General features: G+C 33.4%; 3 protein-coding genes and 1 pseudogene across 4 annotated transcripts; 3 read left to right on the top strand and 1 right to left on the bottom strand.

Annotated features, from left to right (window-relative positions):
* The first annotated feature begins 865 nt into the window (after positions 1-865).
* Positions 866-5,408, top strand: LOC143537752 (phosphatidylinositol/phosphatidylcholine transfer protein SFH8-like). The gene is made up of 14 exons (XM_077031455.1): positions 866-1,047; positions 1,133-1,184; positions 1,915-2,345; positions 2,438-2,704; positions 3,148-3,225; positions 3,294-3,395; positions 3,499-3,542; positions 3,652-3,751; positions 3,844-3,942; positions 4,029-4,139; positions 4,219-4,351; positions 4,438-4,838; positions 4,930-5,004; positions 5,085-5,408. The coding sequence occupies exons 2-14, from the start codon at positions 1,151-1,153 to the stop codon at positions 5,103-5,105; spliced, it is 1,896 nt and encodes a 631-aa protein (XP_076887570.1). The 5' UTR covers positions 866-1,047; positions 1,133-1,150; the 3' UTR covers positions 5,106-5,408.
* A 1,501-nt stretch (positions 5,409-6,909) lies between these two features.
* Positions 6,910-8,359, top strand: LOC143536534 (small ribosomal subunit protein eS25w-like). Its single transcript, XM_077030507.1, has 4 exons — positions 6,910-6,988; positions 7,080-7,154; positions 7,227-7,361; positions 8,134-8,359. Exons 1-4 carry the CDS (start codon positions 6,986-6,988, stop codon positions 8,245-8,247), a joined length of 327 nt encoding a protein of 108 aa, XP_076886622.1. The 5' UTR covers positions 6,910-6,985; the 3' UTR covers positions 8,248-8,359.
* A 2,543-nt stretch (positions 8,360-10,902) lies between these two features.
* On the top strand, positions 10,903-15,643 carry LOC143537742 (adoMet-dependent rRNA methyltransferase spb1-like; annotated as a pseudogene). Its single transcript, XR_013136118.1, has 10 exons — positions 10,903-11,359; positions 12,456-12,503; positions 12,569-12,724; positions 12,858-13,061; positions 13,154-13,215; positions 13,305-13,500; positions 13,912-14,001; positions 14,081-14,219; positions 14,309-14,435; positions 14,542-15,643. The product of XR_013136118.1 is annotated as an adoMet-dependent rRNA methyltransferase spb1-like (transcript).
* Positions 15,644-17,356: 1,713 nt separating this feature from the next.
* LOC143536525 (putative pectinesterase 11) lies at positions 17,357-20,076 on the bottom strand. Its single transcript, XM_077030500.1, has 5 exons — positions 19,857-20,076; positions 19,093-19,252; positions 18,816-19,004; positions 17,707-17,945; positions 17,357-17,621 (listed from the first exon to the last, which is right to left on the bottom strand). The coding sequence occupies exons 1-5, from the start codon at positions 20,021-20,023 to the stop codon at positions 17,438-17,440; spliced, it is 939 nt and encodes a 312-aa protein (XP_076886615.1). The 5' UTR covers positions 20,024-20,076; the 3' UTR covers positions 17,357-17,437.
* Between the last annotated feature and the right edge of the window lie 3,695 nt (positions 20,077-23,771).

The following is a 23,771-nucleotide window of genomic DNA, read 5'->3' as shown; positions in this document are numbered from 1 at the left end:
GAGTGATGTTCATGGGTTCAGTAGAGATGCAATAGTTCTCTCTAAACCTGGACGTTGGTAAAATTCAAACGTTGTTGTTTTTTGAATTGAGGCGGTAAATCTTTGGGAATTTGGTTGGTTTTAGTTACAAATTTTTATGGTATTGTAATTAAAACAATAAAAATATAAAATCTTAGGTGGACGCCGGTCAGTAAAATCGGAGCGTTGTTGATCGTGGGGCATTGAGGTGGTGAGTCTATGTGCATCCGCTTAGTCTCTGTCACGTTCATTACGGTACCGGATCTAAAAAAACAAAATTGGCACTCGGTCGGTTTTCGATACATTCATTACGGTAGAGGAACTAAAACACAATGCGGTAAGTCTACACGAATTCGGTCGATTTCCGTCACGTTGGTTACGGTGCCAGAACTAAAACAAAAAAAATCGACATTTGAACGGTTTTTATTATGTTTGTTATGTTACTGAAATTTAAAAATAAAAATACCACTGAACCACTAGGGTACCACCAAGTGGTCCAATAAGGTATTTACGACATAAAAGTTGTCACTTGTTAATATTAGTAATCAGGGTTTCATTTTGTTGATGGTTTCCGCCTAATTAATTTGTTCTTTGTGTTACAGTATGTATTTTATTTGTTTCTTTGTGTTAGGGGATGTAGAAACTATTAAAACATTTTATACTAAAAAAAAGTAAAAATAATAAAATAAAATAAGTTGCATATGCCTTGGTTGTACACTTTACATTAAACATTTGATTAACACAATTATCTCAAAAAAGTCAAAACTAACAATTTGACTTTTGTATTACGTATCTACATACATGTCACCGTCCGACCAAATCATTACTCAATAATGCCACTCTTGCATATATCCACCAACCAAACAAACAAACACTAACTAGAATATGTAACCCGTTGACTCCAATCATACATATCTTCCAAAACCAAAACACTCCCTAAATTACACCGTTTGTTTCTTCTTTTAGATCTTAATAACCAACCAATTCTGTATGCCGTTCGATCTAGCTTTCACTCCAAATTAATCCAAGGTATGTTTTCTTTTCATAAGACTAAACTTATTAACTACTACTGATTTTACATTAACTCAGCTTATTTTTTTCAATGGTAATACAGTTTTTGTGATTCGAGTCGATGTCTGGACCGCTTGATCGATTTGCAAGGCCTTGTAAGTGTTTATATATGATTCTTATTTAATATGTTGTTTAGATTATTAGATGCAACTTTATATTTTGATAATAAGGAGAAAATAAGGGTTTTACAATAAATAGGTTACAATTTTTGTTGTTAGTGTTACAAAATATGGTAAGACCAAGGCCTCCAAATATTTTGGAGATGCTGTTTTTTGCATTGTATTATCTTTTTGAATTTTTGATCTAAAAAATGTAATATTAGATGTTGAAAGTAGTGAATATATAGGGTTTTTATTTCTTGAGTATCATCTTTAATCCTGTCCTTTTTGGGGATTTATACCATTAAATGTTGTTTTTGTTTCTGGTTTTAATAAATGTTTTTCCGAGCACGATGACATTGATCTTGGGGTGTAAACTAGCCAAGCTGCTTGTGAGTTACTCGAGCTCACAAGTTTGGCTTGCTAAAAGCTTCAATCAAGTTGAGCTTAAACAAGTTTGACGCCCGAGCTTGAGCCTAAAAATAAGCTTGAATAATAAACAAGCGCGATCTTTGAGCTTTTTTCCGAGCCTAAACAAGTCTATTATAAAATAAATATAAAAATAATTAGTAAATAATAAACAAGCATAGCTCGAGATTGAAAAACTACTCATGAACCGAGCTTGAGCTCGTTTACACGAATCCATAAGAGAAGTTTGTTGCACTTGATATTTTAGATGTTTCGTGATTTTAGGGATAATAAACGAAATGTATTTGATGTTTCATAGGCTTTGAAGGGTCATCAGGCAACGATGAGAGACTGGTGAGAAGAGCAAGATCAGAGCGAAGAGACCGGAAGTCTGATTTTGAAAACTCAGAAGACGAAAGGAGGACAAGAATCGGTTCACTGAAAAAGAAAGCGTTAAACGCATCGAGCCGGTTCAAACATTCTCTCAAGAAAAAAAGCAATAGAAGAAAAGGTGACGGGCGGGTCAGTTCAGTATCCATTGAGGATATTAGAGATGCAGAGGAGCTTCGTACGGTTGATGCGTTCAGACAAGCACTCGTGTTGGAAGAATTGCTGCCAGAAAAACTCGATGATTATCATATGATGTTACGGTTTTTAAAAGCAAGGAAATTTGATATTGAAAAGGCGAAACAAATGTGGGCTGACATGGTTCACTGGAGAAATGAATTCGGTGCTGATAAAATAATTGAGGTGATTAAATATTTAAACTTTTAACTTTAAACATATTCATTGTTGTAATATGTTTGTGATCTAGCATTAAAATTAATATTTATTTGCTTCAGGATTTTGAGTTTAATGAGTTGAATGAAGTTTTGAAGTATTATCCTCATGGGAATCACGGAGTCGATAAAGAGGGAAGACCTGTTTACATTGAAAGATTAGGGAAAGTTGACCCTTGCAAGCTTATGCAAGCGACGACCATGGACCGTTATGTGAAATATCATGTTCGAGAGTTTGAAAAAAGCTTTGCTTTTAAGTTTCCCGCTTGTTCGATTGCTGCAAAAAGACACATAGACTCGAGCACAACCATTTTGGATGTTCAGGGTGTGGTATGTCCTGGTCTCACCTTGTGATGTATATTATAATATATTATAAAAATGAGTTAGTTACACGTGTGGTTTGTCCATATTGCGTGTTTAGTGTCCACATTTCTAAAGTCTGCAAGTCCCATGTTTTTCACTCAAGCGTAACACACATAGTCCTTAGTTTTTTCAGAAATCACCATAATACCCTTTTATTGAAAACAAAAGGATAATCTTCATAAAGGGTATTTTGGTCATTTTTTACAAAGTTAAAAGAAAAGTTAACCTCCGTCCACTACAAAGACCGTTTGTGTTACGGTTGAGTGAACATTAGAGACTACCAATGTAATTTTAGATGAATGGGGACTCAACATGCATAATGGACAAACCGCAGAGACCATCCGTGTAATTAACGTTATAAAAAATACATGTATAACTCTCGGTATATAATATCCCTTTGAATGATTCAGGGACTGAAGAACTTCAGTAAGAATGCTCGTGAACTCGTTATGCGGCTACAAAAAATTGATGGTGACAATTATCCTGAAGTAAGATCACTTTCTTTACAACTGAAGTTTATTATTATTGCCATTTGTAACTAACTTTATTTGTTCAGACACTTCATCAAATGTACATAATCAACGCCGGGACTGGTTTTAGGCTGCTTTGGAATACTGTAAAGTCGTTTCTTGATCCCAAAACGGCTGCAAAGATTCATGTATGTTTTTTTCCCTCATGTTGTCTTCATAAAAATAAAATATTTACTGTACAAGCTTGTTGTGTGATATATATCATTTTGTTTTGTGTTGGTTTTTCCTCAGGTTCTGAGTAACAAGAATAAATTGCTTGAGATAATTGATGCCAGGTAATTTGTCTTTATTTAATGCCAAGTATGTATGTATATTTTTAAATTATTGTTATTTATAAGTAAAATGTCGTTTAATTATGAAAATAAAAAATGACATTTTGTGCAGTGAATTACCGGAATTCTTAGGAGGCACATGTACCTGTGCAGATAAAGGTGGTTGTCTTCTATCTGATAAAGGACCATGGAATAATCCTGAAATCTTGCAGGTTATATACTTATAATATCATCTTATTGGTATTACTAGTTATCTCTCTTTTTCGTTTGACTGAGTCAACCGTTGTGTGGCCTGGTATTGCAGTTGGCTCTTAATAGCGAAGCAAGGCGAGCCCGACAGGTGGTTAAAGTGTTAAACAGCGAGGGAGAGATTGTTGCATATGTTAAGCCTCAGCTTCCTATGGTACACAAATGCGCAACTTATATAATTTGCGTTTATTTTTGTTTTACATTAACTGCTAGAAAGTTTAAAAAAATTGTTTTGAGCAGCTAAGAAGCAGTGATACATCTGCTGAGTCAGGTTCAGAAGCTGATGACATGGCGTCCCCTAAAGCAATGCGGAGTTATTCACATCTTAAGTTGACTCCTGTTCGTGAAGAAGTGGGTATTATTTTTTAGTTTGTAAAAAACATATTATTCTTATAGAAAGTGTTTTAAAGTTTTTATGTGTTGTATGTAGGCGAAAACAATTGGAGCGATAAGTTATCCTGGTCAATCTTCTGGAAACGATGAATACGTTCCCATGGTTGATAAAGCCGTTGATTCCGGATGGAACAATCAAACTTCAACTCAAACACCTCATGATCCCATAGGTGATATATATGTATTTCCTCAAAACAATATTAATAATAATATAAAATAGTGTAATATACTTATATTTTAGATGTTTGTGTTATAGGGACACTTGTTGAAAATCAAATGGGACCAGAAAAACTTTATTCTCGGATATGGTTAATGTTATTGGCCATGTTCATGACCATTTTCACCGTGTTTAGTTCAGCTATGAGGCGTGCAACTAAAAGGGTTGCTGACTCGCCATCTGTGGTTGTTGAAAGCTCTGAGGATTTCTGTTTTGATGCATCAACAACCAAGGAGGAATGCCGACCTCCATCACCAACTCGTTTGTTTAAAGAAACCGAAATCATGAATTCGGTTTTGAAAAGATTAGGTGAACTTGAGGAGAAAGTTGATACACTCAAAGCAAAGCCATCGGAAATGCCTTATGAGAAAGAGGAATTGTTAAACGCTGCGGTTTGTCGTGTTGATGGTTTAGAAGCAGAACTTATTGCTACCAAAAAGGTACATTTTTTATTTTTTATAATTTATTTATTTTATTTTATTTCACTCTTTAGACTTGATAAACATTGTTACTTGACTACATCTTTTGCAGGCTTTGCATGAAGCTTTGTTGAGGCAAGAGGAATTGCTAGCTTATATCGACGGTCAAGAGGAGAAAAAATTCAGGGTGAGTGAAACTTAGGTTAATAATATATATCGTTTTAAATAATCTTTATTGATGCGGTATATTGCTACATGTGTTTGCAGAAGAAGAAATTTTGCTGGTGAAGAGTGATGAATGCAAGGATGTGTATAAAGTGTTTGCAACTGTTTCCTTTCTCGTGTTTGTTTTGAGAATAATGTGCACAAACGTGTTAACATTAACCTCGTGTTTTAAGTTCTAACGGTGCCTGCTTAAGAGGGAGAAGCTCTTTGTTAATAAAATTTGTGATGGGTTTGAGCTCGACTGTGAATTCTCTATGGTTGTGTGAAAAGTTGTATTATACCACCATTATACATCTAAGATAACTTTTTAAACATCGATTTACGACCACGATATGACTATCAGTTTGGGGATGATATGTAGTTGACGTTGCTAATGTCGCACCTTGTATTCTCATGAAACACCGTATCTCTGTCCAAAACGTGTTTGCCCACCCATGCGACCTATAAACATTGGAAACAAAAACTTGGGCTACTTGTGAAGGCCATAAATGACAATATACTTGGTCAACATGTCTAACGCCACAAATAAAACCCATGGAAATGTCTAAAGAGACAAATATAGGAATCGATAAGGGATTCAATGACCGAATTAAGGCTACTGTCTCGGTCGTAATGTGTTCACACGCATCACATATATATCACAAGAGTCCGAAATGGCCTTGATGAGTCTTGAATTGAGATGATTTACGATGAGTCCGTCAAGATGTGTTAAGTGCCTTGAATTGCAATGTGTGGATCTTGGAAAGCCTCATCATTCATTTTTTCTGTTGTATCTTCTGCATCACATTATATTACAAACAACATTTGTGTCTTGGTATGATCTTTATTGGAAAAGTTGAGAAATTTATCCTTATATTGATGTAATCTAACTTAGAATGATATTGCTTTTAAGTTTTATTCTTATTAATTTGTGAGATGAACAAACCATTAAATGGGTATTTGGAATTTCCATGAATTATGACCTAAAATCCCAGACTTTTGAATTATGAGATTTATGGTGGCTAATTAAGTGAAATATACTTTTCTTTGTTTCCTCTTGTATTAATTTGTGTCTTATTCTCATTTATTTACTTATTTTTTTAAATGACCAACGAATCTTTCAAATTATCTACCGGCTAAATTCACCTCATCAAGATATACTCGCCTAACGCAAGACAATGTTGAGATAAAACTAGTTCCGTTCAAAGATTCAACTAGTAAATGCCACATAATCGTCTAGCCTCCCATCATCACCCGATTCCGCAAAAACTAAATAATGTGGCCGTGGGGACAGGAATCGAGCCTGTTTACAGCCTTATTATTTATATATTTAAGTACCATAGGGAGGTTCATGTACATTTTAATCTTAACATGAGAACATAGGAAATAATACCAATTTATAGAAAAATGAGAACGTAAGAAACAATACAAACTATAATACCAATCTACATAAACAATGATTTATAATAACAAAGAAAACAACATAAAATTACAAAAAAATAATCAAAATCAAGAACAAAATAATAACAAATACCAGCAAATACTTATAACAGCAAAAGAAAACATTTAATAATAACAACAAAGTATAAATCAACAAATACTTATAACGTCTCATAATCGAAAATTAGGAAATACGAACAAAAAATAACAGCAAACATTTATAAAAATAAACCCAGTAGTAACAGTAAATTGGTTTTCATCGTTTTCGTGTTAAGAATAAAATGTATTTGATTTTGTTTCTTAAGTATCAACTATAAACAACCCTTTTTTAACGGTAAAAAAAATCATGTTAAATTCAACTTTTAACTATTTGTGTTAAACAAGTGGGCCAAATAAAGCCCATGACATTAATGGGCTTCCATGAAGACTATACAAAATGCTCAAAATCCTTCTAGGGTTTACCACTGAGCTTTCGCATCGTATTTTCCGCCGGACTACGCCGCCGCTCACCGTTTTCCGATCAAATGGTACATTACTGTCACAATTACTTCAATATTCACACAGAATTATTATATACAATCTTAAACCCTAACAAATCCACGCTCAATTGTTTTTCAGGCACCGAAGAAGGAGAAGGCTCCACCACCGTCATCGAAGCCGGCCAAATCCGGCGGCGGAAAGCAGAAGAAGAAGGTAATAATAATAATAATCATAATTATTATTATTATAATTATAATAAATTAATAATGTTGTGGTTATGTGTAGAAATGGAGCAAAGGAAAGCAAAAGGAGAAGGTGAATAATATGGTGTTGTTTGATAAGGCTACTTATGACAAGTTGCTAGCTGAAGCTCCTAAGTTTAAGCTCATTACTCCTTCCATTCTATCTGATCGTCTTAGGGTAAGTTACATGATTCTAACTTCTATGCACTATGCATGTTATCATATTGTTTTGTTTTTTTTTTTTGTAATTTTTTTAAATAAGTTTAGCTGATTGATGCCATTGTTTTTTGCTTTTTTATTTATTTTTTTGGATTTTAAATTACTAGCAAATTGCATAAAAACATAGTTATATATAGTGTTTGGATCAAATACAAATTGAATTAACTTGCTAACCGTGAGAATCAAGTAGTGTAATTTTATGGTGTAATTACACTATGCTGTATATTTAATTATACTACTTGATTCTCACAGTTAGCACACTAATTTAATTTGTATGTTAATTTTCGCCGATATATATAAAACGATGTGTTGGATTCTAGTTGAAGTTTTGGGTATATTTATAGCTGTATATGAGCGTTGTGTGCTTTAAATAAATGTGATTGTTAAATGAGGTTTTCATCTCAAATGAATGTGAATGTTTTTATGCTAAGTATGTTTTTTTGCGTATGTTTCGTTCTTTCTGACTCAATGTTTTACAAGTTTTCATCTTGAAATGAATGTTTTTACGAGCCCGATATTTAAGTGTCTCACCCCCATTTACTCTACTAATGGCCTTGCTATTGGTGGGTTTTTTTTATCTGGGCATGGTTGTTGCTTGCTTGTTTTGGTTTCCTTGTACAGAACAATCAGCTGGCTAACTTGCCGAACGAGCATTTTGAGCAATATTTGCTTTGAAGCTGATGTGCTTTTTGGTAATTAACTGTAATTTTTATTTTGTATGATGAATGCAGATTAATGGATCACTTGCAAGGAAGGCAATCAGGGAATTGATGGCTAGCGGCGCAATCAGAATGGTTTCTGCACATTCTAGCCAGCAGATTTATACCAGGGCTACCAACACTTGAACAAGTCATTTTTGTTTTCTTTTTCTATGTGTTTTGTTCAATTTTCTTTGTTTTGATGAGGATATGCTAATGCCTTAAGTGTTTGGTATAATTATTTTGTTATTGTTGAAAATTTGAAAACTGTATTTCTTTCTAAGTGAAACTATTTTATATGGTTCAACCTAGGTAGTTAATTTTCTTGTCTCGCCGCAAGGCGCAAAAAAATTCAAGATGCATAAATATTTGTTATGTAAAACACAAGTTTATGTTTGTTTTGTCACCTCATTAAACCAATGTGGTTCTGTCTTGTCTTGCCCTGCATGCACCTAAAAACGGACAAGAATGTCTCAAATGAGTTAGGTGAAGGACGTCTTGTCAATGTGTTTGGCATTCAAAAGTCTTGTCTCGTCTCGCTTATGTGAATCGTTGAGTGAGGTGATCACCTTTGACTCATGTTGTTAGTTGTAAAGTTTACAACGCCAAAATTTAATGAGTTTTTTACATACCGCAATTGTTTGTGAAGACAAATTCTACCATTGTAACGTATATGTAGGACTGTCGATAATGAATTTTAACCAAAACTGTTTTAGGATTAGTTGGTACTTGATACGCACTTCTAGAGATTAAAATTCACTTAAAATCTATATTAGTATGCACATTATTGTTAAGACTTAAGAGCTTGTTATATTAGAGTGAAAAGTTGCTACTTTAATAATTATACAAATATAAACTTTCAGCTATGATATGTAGATGTATTTAGCAACAATGATACACAATACAATCTTATCTATAATAAAGCTATATGTAAAGTCTGAGGATAGTAAAGATGTATGCAAATAGTATATCTATTTAGGCATATAAATATACTAGCTTTTGAACCCGTGATTACACGGGATTTGTCAAATAATAAAAGTAAAACATCCATTATTTGAAAGAAATGGACAAAATTATAGGTAAAAAGAAGATAAAATATATGGTACAAACAATAAGAAATCTGGAATCTCAAATTTACAAATTCAATTTTTTTTATACAACATTTGCAAAAATTGTTTTGACCAATTACCTGTTGATAACTATGATGAATGAGATGAGAGATTAGAGAATTAGAAGATAAATTATAACCCACTTCTCAAAATTGTTTTGTCCCATGACTCATGAATATGTATGATAAATAAGATGAGAAATTAGAGAATTATAAATAAAATTATAACCCATTTGCCTAAACTAATTTGACCCATGACAAATGGATAGTTATGATGAATGAAGATAGGTAGGATGAATGACCCATGACAAATGGATTAGAAAATTAGAAAGGAAATTATAACCCACTTACCAATATGGTTTTGCTTCATAACCCATGAATAGGTAGGATGATTGAGAAGAGATATTAGGCAAGAATGAATGTGGGATTGCTACATCATCCTCATTATTTTCTTTTATTAGTATAGTTAGATTAGATTAGATAGTGTACATGATATATATACAAGATCAATCGATAACACATAAATTGATTTACACTTACATTGTGTTCTCGAGTTTCATTTAAAGAAGGAAAGGGAGGAAAATGAGGGATGAGAAAAATTTGTTGTGTTCTCGGATTTCATTTAAGGAAGGAAAAATAAAAATGGGTGTTCCCGAGTTTCATTAAAAAAAATGAGAAATGTGAAAGAAAATGAAGAGTAAAATAAGAGAATTTGAAAGAAAAGAATACTGAAGAGAGAGAAAAGACCAAAAGAAAATATAAGAGAAAAAAAAATCTTTTATTTTATTTTCTTTTCTTTTCATAAATGAACTAGGGAACACAGCGTTAACAAATACAACATACAACATTTTTCAAAGATGGTCCTATGTGTCCATCAATGGGTATTGGTCTGCACGAAACACAATTTTACAATCAAATCTAAGACTATCAATATCCCGCCCCAATTTTCAAACCCACACTTGAAACTAGAGGTACATAAATCGAGTTTTTCTAATACCCGGTTCTGAGTATGAAATTGAGTTTAGGTATGTCCGGGAATTGAAAAATCGGGTAGTAGCGATACCCGGGCCAGGTTCGGGTATGGGTATTGTTTCTAAAAATCACACACTATGCAATGAGTTCGGGTTGGGTATAGAACCAGGTATTTGAATACACTATTTCCGGGTATAGAAAAAACCTATTTTTAGGTTTATTCCGGGTAGTTTTTTGGTATAGATCGGGTTTTTTTAAGGGCTGCATTTTTCTGGGTATTTTCAACTATTTTCCGAGCATAGATTGAGAATTTGAAAAAAAAACGGATTCGGGGTATTGGAAAATCGAGGTCCGGTTTTCGGGTATTAAAAGATACAATCGGGCCGGTTCCAGATACGTGTTTGGATACTGAAATGCACACCCTATCTGTACCCTACAGGTAGGGTTCCAGAATATGATTTCAGGTAGTAAATAGTAAAAATCCATGTTTAAAAAAAAACTCAGTTCCAGGATTTTGTCAAGTCATTCCAGGTTCGAGCTTTTTGTGCACTTTCGCTTAAACCGAACCATATTTCATTATTTTGTTCCAATTTCACTTTCGTGGAAAAACTGGAAATAGTAAAAGTTAAGGGTACAAAACGCCACTTGTAAACACCACCTTCACTCCCACTAAACCCTAAATAATAAATAAACACCAACACCATAACACAGCAGCCATAACCAACAATGGGCGGCAAGGCAAAAGGCAAGCACCGTTTGGACAAATACTACAACTTAGCCAAAGAACACGGCTACCGTTCTCGCGCCGCATGGAAACTCATCCAACTCGACTCCAAACACACCTTCCTCCGCTCCTCCCACGCCGGGAGCTGGATGCAAGCCGCCGTGGAGCGAGTTCCGGTCGGCAGCCTCGTCATCGGCGTGGATCTTGACCCGATCCGACCGGTCCGTGGAGCGATTGCGGTTCAGGAGGATATTACTACGCCTAAGTGTAGGTCCACTGTTAAGAGGGTGATGAGTGAGAATGGAGTCAAGGCTTTTGATTTGTTGTTGCATGATGGCTCGCCTAATGTTGGTGGGGCTTGGGATCAGGAGGCGGTTACGCAGAATGCGTTGGTGGTTGATTCGATTAAGCTGGCTTCGGAGTTGCTTGCGCCTAAAGGCGCCTTTGTTACGAAGGTATTGTTCAATTAGGGTTTAGTTGATTGAGATTTTAGCTTTAGTTTGTTTAATTAGGGTTTAATAGGTTGAAATTTTAGCTTAATTTTGTTTAATTTGGGTTTAAAAGATTGAATTTTTAGCTTTATTTTATTCAATTTGGGTTTCACAGATTGAAGTTTTAGCTTTGTATTGTTCAATTAAGGTTAGTAGATTGGAATGTTAGCTCTTTATTGTTTAATTAGGTTATTATATATTAATTTTTTTTATTATATTATTATGGATTGATTTTTTTGACTCTTTTTAGTGCTTAGGGTTTCACAGAGTGAAATTGTAGTTTTATATTGTTTAAATAGGGTTTACTAGATTGAAAGTTTTAGGTCTATGCTATTTAGTTAGGGTTTCACAGATTGAAATTTTAGCTCTGTAATGTTCAATTATGGTTTTGAGTTCTTAGCTCTGTAGTGTTCAGTTAGGGAATCAAAGATTTTATATTTAGTTCTGTTTTGTTCAGTTAGGATTTCACAGATTGAGATTTTAGCTTTATATTGTTTAATTAAGGTTTATTGGATCAAAGTTTTAGCTCGGTAGTTCAATTAGGGTTTTACAGATTGAGATTTTAGTTCTGTATTGTTCATCTAGGGTTTTTCAGATTAAAGTTTTAGTTCTGTATTGTTCATTTAGGGTTTCACAGATTAAAATTTAGCTCTATAATCAGTATTGTAGAATTCACTTGTTTAGCGGTGGGGTGTGGACTAGCGATTAATTGGGATTGATTGGATTGGAATTTTTATATTTAGTTTTCAGTTTTATACACACACATTTTTTATATGGAATCGCCATAAACTGCCGCAGTTTGCCAGAGTTAATGTCTGAATTGGTCTAGCTAGGTCTGACTACAGATTTCTCGTGAATTACCCAAAAAGTAATCAGTCACCGGCTTACTAGTCTTAGTTTTTCCAACATCCTAATGTTATGGTTTAACTGAGTTTGGCTGTTCATTGTTCGATAAGGGTTTTACTGATTGAAATATTAGCGTTGTAATTTCATTTCATATTGTTTACTCACAATAAAGTTTGAGAATTACTAACTTGAAGATGTCTTTAATGTGTAACAGGTTTTCAGGTCACGGGATTACAATGCCGTTCTTTATTGTCTTAGACAGGTATTGGATTGTAATTTGATTGTAATTGAATTGAATAAGATATTAACTTTTTGTTTTGTTTGCAGTTGTTTGAAAATGTTGAGGTGGATAAACCAGCTGCTAGTCGTTCAACATCTGCTGAAATCTTTATAGTTTGTCAGAAATACAAGGCTCCTGCTAAGATTGATCCTCGTCTTTTTGATGTTAGGCATTTGTTTCAGGGTGGCAAAGAACCACCAAAGGTAATATAATAGATTCATATCCAAGTTAATAGACAATTTAGTGGTGTTCACTAACTTGTTTGTTAAAGTTTTTAAAATGATAAAACAATGGTTCATGAAGAAGCTCTGATTTTGTGTGAACGTTTAAATTCAGGTAATTGATGTACTTAGACCAGCAAAACAAAAGAGACATCGTGACGGGTATGAAGATGGTGATACAACTTTGAGGAAAACGAGTTCAGCAACAGATTTTATTTGGTCAACGGCTCCTCTTGATGTTCTTGGTACTGTTACATCTATTACTTTTAAAGATGACATGTGTCTGCCTATCAAGAATCATGCTTTGACTACAGAGGAGGTTAGTTCTTTGATTGATCATAATATCATGGTTCCATTTGTTATTTTTCCAGAAAGCACCTGCCAAAGTTTTTAATACTTGTTTTATATAAGGTTAAAGCACTATGTGACGACTTGCGTGTTTTAGGAAAGCAAGACTTTAAGCATCTGTTGAAGTATGTTGCATTTTACAGTTTGGTTATTAAGTATTTTGACTGCATTTTCATGATTCTGAAACCTTTTTTTTTTTGATTTGGCATATTAGGTGGCGTATTCTTATTAGAAAGGCATTGTCTCCAGAAAAGGAAACATCTAAACCTGCAGATGTTGAACCTGAGAGCAAAGTTGATGAGGATGAAGATGAAGATGATGATGGACTTAAAGAAATGGAAGAACTAACAAATGCTATGTTACGGAAGAAAAAACAGGCAAAAAAGATCATTGCAAAGCGACGAGCTAAGGTTTTATATAATTTCATTTGTTGTCATCTTAATTTTGGTATTTTGTTTATCTGTTTACATGCATGATACATATGCTTGTAAACGAACACGAACATGGCACAATCATGTTTGTTTGTTTAATTTTATGCAAACACATGATTGAACATGAACAGTTAGACGTACAGGGTGTTCGTGTTCGTTTTGTTAACTGTATAAACGAGCGTACAAGAACGAACATAACTCAACATAGATGAACGGGCATTATCGAGTGAAAACCAAGTAAAAGTAAACGTAAAAATTGATCTGTTGGGCTTTTAAGGTTACCATAAAACTAGACTAAATCGTAATGGACTCAAAAAGGTTAAGTAAATATATAAACCAACGTAAACTGATAAACACAAAAGAACATAACCGAATGATTGAAATATGCAGGATAAATCAAGGAAAGCAACTGGAATGCAGAGTGATATAATGGATGATGGATATACTGATATTGAGTTTCTCTCTTTATCATCTATCAAGGTCAGACTGATATTCTTTCATCAGTAAACAGTTTAATATTTGTTGATATTTTTTATGACACGTTTTCATTGTCATTCAGGGAAAGAAAGATTTGGTAGCTGTTGATAACACGGAAGATGATAGTCCAAATAATGAAGTAAGGACAGCGATGAGGAAAATCAAGTTGAATCTGAAAACGAGGCGCTTAGTGACATGGACTCTGATGAAGAGCGTCGAAGGTGCGTTTTTGCTTGGATGAAAAAAATATTTATCATTAATGATTGTTAAACTTGGTGAGTCATCGTTAAACGTTTCATTTTGATTTCAGATATGATGAGAAAATGGAACAGTTAATGGAAGAAGCTTATGAGCAGTATATAACTAAGAAAGAAGGAAGTACAAAACTGAGAAAACGAATGAAGCAAAAGCACTCTGAAGATGGTGAACTACTTGAGGTTTGTGTTATTTGTCGAGTTTATTGTATTGTTTTAAGTTTTTTTTCTATATTGTTGTATTTTGGTGACAGAAGGTTGACATATATATATTTTTGGTCAATGCTAGGATGGTGATGATGATGATGATGATAATGATGCTCTAAATATGGATGAAGATTCTGACAATGATAAAGAAGCCAATCCTCTAATGGTCCCTCTTAACGATAGCGAGCCAACCGAGGAAGAAATCGCTGCAAAATGGTTTAGCCAAGACGTCTTTGACGACGATGAAGAACAAGAAAAATCAAAAACCGACGATGAAGACGAAGACGAAATGCAAGTGGATAAAAAACCCGATGATCAACTTATGGTCCCAAGAAAACCTACATCTAAAAACAAACCGCAAAAGCCTCAATCTTCCCAACCAGCTGCCACCGGAGATTTTGAGGTGGTCCCCGCTCAAGAGACGGATTCGAGCGATGACTCATCGTCGGACGAGTCCGATGATGACGTGCAAACAAAAGCCGAAATTTTGGCTTGTGCAAAGAAAATGTTGAGAAAAAAGCAAAGGGAACAAATGCTTGATGATGCGTACAACAAGTATATGTTTCATGATGATGAAGGGTTACCAAAATGGTTTGTAGATGAGGAGAAGAAGCTCATGCAGCTCATTAAGCCCATAACAAAGGAAGAAGTGAACGCGATGAAAGCCCAATTCAAAGAGATAAACGCTCGGCCCGCTAAGAAGGTGGCGCAAGCTAAGGCTCGAAAGAAGCGAGTTGCAATGAGGAAGATGGAGAAGGTTAGGAAGAAGGCGAACACTATTGCGGATCAAGAGGATATTAACGATCGGTCGAAGATGAAGATGATTAACACGCTTTATAAGAAAGCGACTCCACAGAGACCGAAGAAGGAGTTGGTGGCGGCGAAGAAGGGGGTGCAAGTGAAGGCTGGTAAAGGGAAAGTGCTTGTTGATAGGAGGATGAAGAAGGATGCAAGGAAACATGGGATGAAGAAGGATAAGGAAAAGGCGAAAAAGGGTGGAAATGGGCAGAAAGGTAAAGGGGGCAAGGGTAAAATGGGAAAAGGTGAAGGACCAAAGGGTAAAATGGGAAGGAAGTGAAGTTACAGCAGTATGGACTATTGAGATGATTTGATGAGTTGTGAAAGAAATTTTGTTTTTTAAGTTGTATAAACATATGCTCTTTCTTTGTCATAAAACACTTACAAAATTAAAAAAAAAGGAGTTTTATTTGTTTTATATTTTACAGTATGCCATTTTGGATACACTTGGAATAGGTTTTTGATATTTATTATTCCATGTTCAACGCAAATTTTCCTTTATGTATTATGACTATTATCCTTGTCCTGATGACTATCAAGAGTGGATTTGATAAAGCCTATGGTGGGCTTTTAAAATGGTGTGCGTCTGATGAAAACCAGAAATTGTGCCGTGTCAAGGTTTTCGTTCACGTGCTGGCATAATTTGGCATCGATTTCGTTATAAGCGTCTATAGATGAACCAACTGGCTCTGATACTACTTGTGTACCAAATGTAAGGACCGAAGATTGAGAGAAAACATGCTCTTTGTACGGAGGGTTGGTTGTCGTACTTATAGACCTAGGAGCCTTTTGAGTTAGTTTCTCTCATAGTTTGATTTGAAATAGGTTTGTAGGGTTGCTCGGGTTATATATTCGATCTTTGTAATTTGCATTTTATTAATCATATCAATAAACAAGTTATGATGAGTCAATTGCTTCTCTTGCTCATCTCATTACAATACTTATTAGACTTTATATCGATCATTGTAATTTGCAATAGTTTATTCATATCAATAAACACGTTATGAGCCAATTGCTTCTCTTGCTCACCTCATTACAATACTAATTAGACTTTATATCGATCATGTAATTTTCAATCAATTAATCATATCAATAAACAAGTTTTGAGTCAATGGCTCATCTCATTACATTACTAGTTAGAATTTTAACGATCGATGCAAGTTTTTAAAAAATTAATGACATTTCATACAACGATTACATTACTTACTATATAAATTTTAAATATGTTTACATATAGTAACTTTGTCATTTCACTCGATTACATTATTTTTATTCCCCTCTAAATACAAACAAATGGATTAAGTATTGATAAAAAGAATTAAATTCTACGCATTTAAACCATCAAAACTTTTATTCATTCAAAAGTTATCATGATTCAAAATCTCTTAGACATAAATGACGTGAAATCAAACACCTTTCACACATTTAATACATTTTCACACATTTATAATGGTTTGTTCTTTAAATGTAGTGTTATGGGCTGTAACTTACATCATTATTAAAATTTCTTTCAAACTTGATGGGTTATGACTAGGTGCTGTGTTTGCAAACTATGATTCGTGCTGGAAAAAGCTCATTCTTTTCTTCTTTTAATTATTCATTTAAAATACATGACAATATTTGAAGTTGATATAACTCAGTCATTTAACCCCTACGATTTCCATTAGATTCAATCATGATGATTCATTATGATAGTTTCATTTCAAAATCAATAATATATTTTAATCATTATAACGGTATAATTCAAATGCACATACTCATAGATATATAGAAGATACACTTACCACTAAAAAAAAACTAATCTGTGTGTTATGTACATTATAATTTTAAGTTAAAGCACATTTTTTAATAAAGAAAAAATGTATGTTCAATTTTTAATAGATTCGTAAAATTAAATATATGTTCATAACTTTATAATTTTCTTTTATCATTCAATATGTTAACTTGTAAATCAGAAACTATTACAATCCAACTTTGATTAATAAAAAACAACTACTTATGTTAAAATATAAAACAATTTTTGAACCATTGGGAATAAAAAGCAACTCATACAAGAACACATTTACTAAGTTATTAACTAGTAAAATACCTGGAAAAGAACAAAAACTATCAACATTCTAATGGATAACAACACTAAATGCAAAAAAAACAAACACACAAGAATCATCATTTATATGAATCTAGTTCAAGTGTGTTTTAATCTTAAAGTGACTCGGTGTAGGTCTAAGCCAACTCCTCCCACCAATTAAAGTCTTGTTCAAATACGGTGCACTCTCAACACGTGACAGCTCACGTGACCATTTAACTCTCTTTGATCTATTAGCCCCTGGACCATAACACATGTATTCACCATAGTACACCGTCCTACAAACAAAAATATTATTAATCACATTTTTTAAGATTAATAAACTAAAATGTTATGCAAAATATATGAACATAAAGTTTGTACCCTTGCTTCCTTGGATCATCCCAATCATGCCACCCGTCGGGAGAGATGGTGTTCGACATGTATGTATGTGCGTATATGACTCGTGAATATGGACCCCATGGTCTTCCGAGAAAAGTACTGTTGTCTAAGCCGGTTATTTTGCAACCCAAGAATATGAACCCGGTGTTTTCTGATGGTGAGTTCCTATGTTGAGCTGTTATGGTTCCCAAGGCTCTAGCAAGTGAATGTAGTTGGCAACTCTACAAAGTGTTTAAATGCATTATGAAATATAGTTGACATTGAAGAGAGATGTACAAGTCTCAATTTTGATATATTACATTCCCCAAAACCAATTAAAATGCAATTACATGTTAAGTTTTTTTAAACAAGATATTGTTTAAACGTTTCAAAATTTTAAGAATCGATGTCAAATTTATAAAAAACGACATTTCGAGTATGAAAAATAAAAAAATATAGATAGATTTAAATCCATATAACATTGAAAGGGGGTTTGAGGTTTGTCTATTTCGTTTTGACAAAATTTTAGACTGAATTGCTAACTACGTTTTAAAAGGCAACAAACAAAACCGAAAACTGACATATTTTAATTGTTTGGCGGTTTAATTTGTTTTTTAAATTTAGATTTTTTAAATTACTATATTGCAAAAATAAAAACAAAAATTACAAAAAATGTTAAACGAGCTGTCAAAGCCGAAACATAAGGCAAACCATATAAATATTTCAAATGATCAGCCGATCAACATTAGTTTGGATGATAGTGTACTTAAAACGGTTCATAAACCTAAGTATAAATTTAAAGCGATTAAGGGGGTGTTTGGGATTTGATTATTGTGTCTTCTTATGAATATAACAACTTATAACTTATAAATCATAAGGTGTTTGGGAAAGTTTTAATTTTGTGAGTGTATAAGTCATAAGTTATAACTTTGTAACTTATAACCTATGACTTAAATAAACAAAAAAGTTTTAGATTACATCCATATATATAAAAAAACTAATAATGAAATTTTATGTAAAATAAGTAATTATATAGCACGATCCCCTTAAACAGTTGTCATATTGTGTAAATCATTTTAAAGATGCTATAGATCATGAAAAAATAAACTTACTTCAAAAAGAGAAGCAGCATTGCCACAAATAAAATCAGTAGCTCCTTCAATATAACAATTATAATAATAATGTCTACCAAAATCATCAAGCAAAGTATCCTGGTAAGACAATATTCGACACCCATAAAATGCAGCCCGATCCGCGGATACCCTCAGCGCGATACCTTTCCCGCTTGTTCCAAACTCGTTCTACATAATCAATACAATCCAAACAAAAATTCAAATAAAATCATATTTAATCAAATCAAATACAAGATCAATATATCAAAATCACAACCTGGATCGTAAGATATCTCGCAACAAAATCAGAAGCCATTACTGATAATGTTGGAGAATCAAAAATGTCTCCACCGTCGTTCCAGGTTATGGTAGTGTTGGTCCCCGGTGTACCACTCAATGTTATAAAGGGTTTATCCGCTGGAATAATAATCTTCTCTCTGATAAAATCAAGAATCTAGAGTTAAATAAGCTATAAGCCGAAGCTCAACTGACTTACAAGAGCTTCAGCTTGGCTCGTGAGTCATTTTCTTTACGCTCAAGATCATCTCATTTATCATTTAGTACTTAATTTATATACATTTTTATTTATACTTTTCAAGCTTGTGCTATGTTCATTATTTATTAACTAATTCATCTACATTATAAATTATTTTTATATATTTTTAAATAAAATCAAAATTAATTATTAATAATTATTAGTTTATAAATTTTTTATAGTTGAAAAATACCAAACTTTAGTATCTTTAAAATTTTTAATAAAACAAAGCATGCTTAAGCTCGGCTCATGCTCGTGTGTAGTACCTTAAACAAGCTACCTCAAGCCCATGAAACTAATACATGAAAGTCATAAAAAAGTTATAATTAAAGAAAAACACGAGGCATGAGTTCTAGCTTTTTGTTTGAAGCCCGGGCTCAGACTTAATTACTAAACAAGCTTTATTTAAGACTCGGGCTCAGTAAAGCTCGACTCGTTGCAGAGTTAAAAATTGAAAACCTAAATGAATCAAAACAAATTGTAAACAAAGTTTAGAATCCACAAACCTGTATATTCCGGGTTTAATAGAAATATAAACAACTTGAGAGTTATTGGAAGCAACCGCATTAATAGCCTGCTGTATCTTTCTATAATCACCATGTCCCGACTGATCCACAACAATCAAAACCGCATCAGAAGAAGAAGAAACCGCCACTGTTGATGATGAGCACATGACATCGGTTAATTTATAAAACAAAATGAACGACACGAGAAGTGTGTAAACGACGGCCATGTGAATCAAAGTTGATGCTGTGCACTATAATAATAATAATAATAATAATATTAAGCGAGAGAAATAACGATTAGTTTTGGAAAGTGAAGCGTTTTTACGGCGGAGATTGAGTGAAATAAGGTAAAGAGTTAAAGGCTATTTTCGTCTTTGTGGTTTGCTATTTTCGCCACTTCGGTCAAAAGTTTGAAATTTTGTCAGTTTCGTCCTCATAGTTTTAAATATTAGCCAATTACGTCACATCCGTCTAACGGCATCCAGCTATGCCGTTAGTTTAAGGGTATTTTTGTCTTTCTCCTTTTTATTTTGAGTTATTGGTCATTTTAGTCCCTGTGGTTTGATATTTTTATCATTTCAGTCCAAAGTTTGAAAATTTGTCAATTTAATATTTAGTTTAATTCAGTTTTATAATAATAATAATAATTATTATTATTTTTGTCTATAACCCCGAAGAGCATAATTCAATCCCAAAACCATCGAGCAACCTCCAATACATGTATGCATTTACTCTGTTGACACCATGAATCATACCCCCTCGTATTTAGTTTCTAGACATTTCCTAACCCCCCCCCCCCAATGGTGGAATTCAGTGGTCAAGGTCATTCCCTGAAACCGAATTGTACATAAAAAACTAAAAATCGTTTCTTTGATTAATGTATAATACTTGATTTCGACCACCATTTTCGTTACGATATGTTAAATCTCTGAACCCTAACTATTATGCATTAATCAAATAAATGATTTTTAGTTTTTTTTCGTACAATTTGGTTTCAGGAAATTGCTTTGACCATTTTACCACTGAATTCCACCATGGGAAAGAGTTTAGGAACCATCTAGACACTAAATACGATGGGAGGGGGTATAATTAATGTTGTCGACAGATTAAATACATACATGTTGTTTTGGTTGATGCTCGATGGTTATGGGCTTGGATTATGCTCTTTAGGGTTATAGACAAAAAAAATAAAATAAAAATCTGAATTAAACTAAATATTAAATTGACAAATTTTCAAACTTTGGACTGAAGTGGCAAAAATATCAAACCACAGTGACTAAAATGACCATTAACTCAAAATAAAAAGGAAAAGGACAAAAATACCCTTAAACTAACGGCATAGCTGGATGCCGTTAGATGGATGGGACGTAATTGGCTAATATTTAAAACCACGAGGACGAAATTGACAAAATTTCAAACTTTGGACTGAAGTGACGAAAGTAACAAACTACAGAGACGAAAATGGCCATTAACTCTAAAGTAAATAACGGAAGGAAGAAATATAAAGAGGCGCTGCATGTGGTGGGAGAGTGGGCCACAAAAAACACGAGACGTGTAAATTATTATTTAGAGAATGTTCGGTCACTGTTTTCCCGCAGTCTTTTTCCCGCCCCCATGGCTTTATTATTATTATTATTATTATTGATGAATTTCCTTCCAGAAAGAATTTAATGATTTTTTCTGAATCCGAATATAACTTCGAGACGCTTAAACGTTTGGTTAGGCTAGCTGGTTGTGACATTTTGTCTTTGGGTGATCCTGTATGGAGTATCTAAGCATTATATGTTTGTTGGTTGTTAGAAAAAATACGTATATATAATTCGGAGAATCATATAAGTAATAAAATGATATTGGTGAGTAATATTTTTGGTAAATTGAATAATTGATAAGATCTATTTATATAATTAAAAGATTACAATCAGCTAGCATTGAAATGTTTTGTGGGATTACAATCAACTACTTACTTGTCTTGTGTTTGAAACAATCAAAAGAATCTAATTGTTTTAACTTTTAAGTAAGGATGGAAACCTTGATTCAAATCATTTTAAAATAGGTTAATTTTGGTTGTTTCAAAATTTATATGTGGTGGTTTGGTTTATATGTTTTAATTAAATGATCAAAATTGGTCATTTGAAATTTCACATTCTTATTTTCAGGTCAAAATGGGTCGACAAATTTAAATATATGGGTCGATGTGGGTTAGTGTCTTAAAGAAAAGTAGCATGTTTGGGTTGAAACGGGTTTTGGGTTGGAACGACATCGATTTAGGTTTTGGATCGGATAAGGTTTCGTGCCGACATGAGTTTTAGCACTAGCCGGGTTGGGTTTCAGTTTCTTTCAAGTTTTCGCACTGGACGAGTCGATTTTGGTTTTTTGTTTTGTATCGTCGACTAGGGATGAGCAAAATGAGTACTGGTACCAAACGGTACCAAAGTTCGGTACCGGTACAGTACGGGACCGGTATTTCCTGAATTTTTACCTTCAAAAATGGTTTAGCTATATATGTTAATCTATAAAATTATCATCTATTTATATCTATAAATGGTTTAGCTATATTACTTGCATATAGCTAGATATATGCCTGTCTTAAAAAATGTTGACTTGCTTACTTGTGTATTTAATATATTCATTTGTTTTTCAATATTGTAAGGTAGTTAGGAAGTGAAATGGGAGGTCATTGGTTAAAACTCTATACAATGCAAAAATTAGCGATTAAGAAATATATTATATATTGACTTGTTTGATTCTTCGTTTAATTAACTAATCTACAAATAAGTTGACTTTGTATTTACCTATTTAATTCATTCTGTTGTTTGTTTAGTTATTTACTTAATTCAACTTCCAAAATATTTATCCAAACTTCAAAGACTCCGGGCACAACCGAAAGTCAATAACCAATGAAATAAAACAAAACGCCCTTGTATATTGACCTTATAAGACCATGTGTCCCCCAGCGTTTCGGAGGCAAAACGCCACAACGGAGGGGGCATTACGCATGGGTTAAACTAAAAAAACATATATAAAAAAGGTTTTAACTTAAACCTTCTGTTACAAAAGGAAAAAAAAACACTTAACAGAACAAATTATTTAAAACAATATTTATTTGGTCGGCAAACCTAGATGGTGGAAAATACAAGTGTTTTTGGTCTCGGTCATTGTGGCGGTAATTCAACACGAATTCGGTCGGTTTTGATGAAAATAGATAAATAAAATGATGGTGGGCCAATGGCTAATTTGGGGGGGGGGGGGTCGGACGGTAAACTTGTGCGTTGGTAAAACCTGAGCGTTGTCAGTCAAAGGCGTTGAAGTTACGAGTCTACTTGAATTTGGTCGGTTTCTGTCAATTTTCGTCATGGTACCAAAATTAAAACAAAAAAAATCACAATTGTTAGATTTTCTTTACGTTCGCTATGGTAATCGAATTAAAAATAAATCAAATTGTATGTATTTAAAACCACAAGGTCGCAAATTGCAAAGGTAGAACGCTTTTTTCGCAGAAAACCAAACTTTGGATTCATGACAAAGTCCTAATTGCAAAAAATTACTGACCACAGGGAACATAAATGCAAAAGTGCCATCTGAGGATTGAAAACTGCGTTTCAGGTACCATCACATAGACCAAAACTGAAATTAACTCTTTATATACATTAGTAATAGTAATATAATATGTAGAGTTCGATCTCCGTAACACTTGTCTTTTTTTTTCTTTCTTTCTTTCATTGTTTGAAGGTTGTTTTATTACTTTGTTTCAAACATCTAAAGTTTTTGATATATTAATTTACTTTTTCTTTTTTCTTTTGAAATGTCAATTCTATCTATCTATCTATCTAAATGTCTATCAAAAAATCCTATGTGTTATTCTATGGTTACTTCCCATCCACTCTTAAGTCACCAGATTGCTTAATTTATGATTTG

This window comes from Bidens hawaiensis, unplaced genomic scaffold (assembly GCF_021521415.1).
Source record: "Bidens hawaiensis isolate Kalapana, Puna unplaced genomic scaffold, B.hawaiensis_p1.1 tig00000780_1, whole genome shotgun sequence".
NCBI lineage: Eukaryota > Viridiplantae > Streptophyta > Magnoliopsida > Asterales > Asteraceae > Bidens > Bidens hawaiensis.
This window is presented reverse-complemented; position numbering and strand designations above follow the sequence as displayed.